The sequence below is a fragment of the Notothenia coriiceps genome, unplaced genomic scaffold (assembly GCF_000735185.1).
Source record: "Notothenia coriiceps isolate Sejong01 unplaced genomic scaffold, NC01 NC01_scaffold00020297, whole genome shotgun sequence".
NCBI classification, from domain to species: Eukaryota; Metazoa; Chordata; class Actinopteri; order Perciformes; family Nototheniidae; genus Notothenia; species Notothenia coriiceps.
In genome coordinates, this window is record NW_011352998.1 from 1 (window position 1) to 2,545 (window position 2,545).

Here is a 2,545-nt window from a genome sequence, read left to right on the forward strand (position 1 = left end):
AGATTAAAGACCTTGAGTGTATCTCATCATGATTTTTTTACCTGTTGATGGCATGGGTAATGGCTGACCTAGGCAGACAATAAATAAAAATACATGGCAAATAATTACGATTGTGTGTGTGTGTGTGTGTGATTTTTTGAAAAATGATTTTTAGCAAGTACACATCCAAATGAGAAACATTCAAACACTTGAAGGTGCCTCAAACATGTGATGTATTATTATTGTTAGTATCACTCACTTTGTGTTGGTGCAGCTGGTGGATGCAGTGTCGGTTGACAGACATCTGCAGAAATCTCAGGAGCCACTATAGAAAATATTAAAACATGTCATTATTATCAACAGTAAAATAAAGAAATAATGTTGTATGACACTTAGCATCTTCACTGTAGTCAGAAAACTGTACAAGGTACAAAGAGTCAAACATATACACACCTGGAACAGTGATGTTGGTCTCTGTTGGTGTCAGGGCGGATGGTTCCGGCATCAGAAACATCAGCTCTTTTGGAAGGGGCACAAGTCTCTTTACAGGCAGAGCAGGGGCTGCACGGAGGGATGGCCAACAGATTCATCAACATGACATATTCACAGTGAATGTGATTCAAGGTTTGAATGTATAAACAGTAATACAATGCATTACCTTCTACTAGTGAATCCTTCAGTTGACTTTGTGTGAAGAGGGTAGCAGAAGATACTCAAATAGAAAAGTGTGTCAGTTTATTAATATTATGGCAATATAGAAATAAGTAATTATGTTAGTAAGACCAAACATCACCCATCTTTACTCCACCTGCTGATCTTATAAAGTGAAACACACTGTTTCTCATATTAATGTTTAGAGAATACATTTCATTCATACACATGCATTACTTTTGTTTGGATTAATATTCAGCATTCAGTCATTAAAACTCAGTCTGAGCAGGTGAATTAACTTGGCACACTGCAAACACATGCGTTCAAGTGTTAGTGACCACAGCAGTTTAAATGTGTACTTTTCATTCAATCCAAATAAGAACAAAAGCAGTAACTTACCTCAACATGACTGGTTTCAATTCATAGTCACTAGGACAACATGTAGAAGAGCAAAGACAAACAGACCAGAACATGGTCAGACCATAACATGGCCAACATGTGACAGAAAGTCATTTTGGGAAAATAATTCATGGTCCCAGAGTTCATCAGGAATTTTCAGAAAAATCAACCTCTTTTTCTTCTTGGAGCTTGTTGTGGGCTTGCTGATGATGATGGTGCAGACACCACTGCAAAAAACAAATAGAAAGAGTGATGCATAAACATATATTGAGCTATACAAAAAAAACGAATAATAGCGAACAGGCTGAACTATACATGATTTTAAATCTTCAGGCAAAACAATCAGAGACAACATGTTCACTCACAGCTCTGCACATGTTTGGAAGGAGAGATACTCAGCATCGCTTGCTCCAGCTCTTCATCTTGATCCATCCCTATATGCAAACAGACAAGACTTAGAAAATCCTTCAAAACGTCTTTACTGTAATTAATGTGGATACAATCACGACTGACATAATGGAAGTGTATTCCCTATTTTTTAATAAACAATACTTAACCAACAGCATATTTCTGACAAAGCTAACAACAAACCAGACTCACCCATGGCCTCAGCAGGAGCAAGTGAGGGATGTGTCGTAGTGGAGCCAGAGGGGGGGTGCAGCTTCTTCTGCAGGTACTGCTGCAGCCTATGCATCCTTGTACCTGCAGCACATTTCTTCTTCACTATGAAGGCGACATAGCCATCATCCCTGCTGTCCCAAATGTCTCTCCAGGTGTTTTTGGCACGATTGCCAAAGCCGACCAGCTGCTCATCCTCTGACACTGCTGCTGCAACAACTGTTTTCTTCGCCTCATAGTCCCGAAGTGACTGGATCTCCCCAAAGCTGAGGGCATAGCTCAGAAAAGACAGAAGGCTGTCCTTGCTGTGCCCCTCTGCCATGAACAATCCTGCAGCCTCCTCCTTCTGCTGGTTCGTGATCAGGTACATGGTATACCCAATATTCAAGGAGCCAGCGGAAGGACTTGCCCTTATATTTCCCAAACTGCAGGATGTATTCTCCAGCCACCTCCGTTCTATCAGAAGCATCCCCTCCTCTCATACGGATTACGGTGAGCACATTTTGCTTGACCACTGCCTCCTTCACGGGTGCATGCTGGTCTTGTAGAGACGGGTTGTCTTTGAGAAGTCTGGCTGCATCTGTGGGATCCTGCCGCAGATATCCCAGCGGACCCTTGCGGAATGTGACAGTCATCCTCCCAGGGAAAAACGAGCAGTGTTTTTGCATTTTATCTGTCAAGAAGAAAATATATATATATATCAGTGAGTTAATGATGCTCACAGGTGGGGTCTAATAGAAAGCAGACATTATGGGTTTAACATCTCAGCCCTAGCTTTAACTGTCTGCACATTCACATTGTGTTATGATATATGTAGTGCTATTTTACTTTGGATCAGATATGGTTGATCTTTGTTCCTGTATGTATGGAGCTGTGTGTTTGTTGAAACAAACTATTT

The 2,545-nt window shown here is 40.9% G+C and overlaps 1 protein-coding gene across 2 annotated transcripts; it reads right to left on the reverse strand.

Annotated features, from left to right (window-relative positions):
* Positions 1 to 39: 39 nt before the first annotated feature.
* LOC104952634 (uncharacterized) lies at positions 40 to 2,314 on the reverse strand. 2 transcript variants are annotated; one of them, XR_799127.1, is made up of 7 exons: positions 1,630 to 2,314; positions 1,395 to 1,463; positions 1,030 to 1,256; positions 638 to 691; positions 433 to 540; positions 239 to 304; positions 40 to 68 (listed from the first exon to the last, which is right to left on the reverse strand). XR_799127.1 is itself a non-coding variant. In XM_010779484.1 (6 exons), exons 1-3 carry the CDS (start codon positions 2,114 to 2,116, stop codon positions 1,195 to 1,197), a joined length of 618 nt encoding a protein of 205 aa, XP_010777786.1. In that variant the 5' UTR covers positions 2,117 to 2,314; the 3' UTR covers positions 40 to 68; positions 239 to 304; positions 433 to 540; positions 638 to 1,194. The 2 variants fall into 2 exon arrangements, 1 of the variants encoding a protein (XP_010777786.1); XM_010779484.1 differs by having other exon boundaries at positions 638 to 1,256.
* Positions 2,315 to 2,545: the final 231 nt, after the last annotated feature.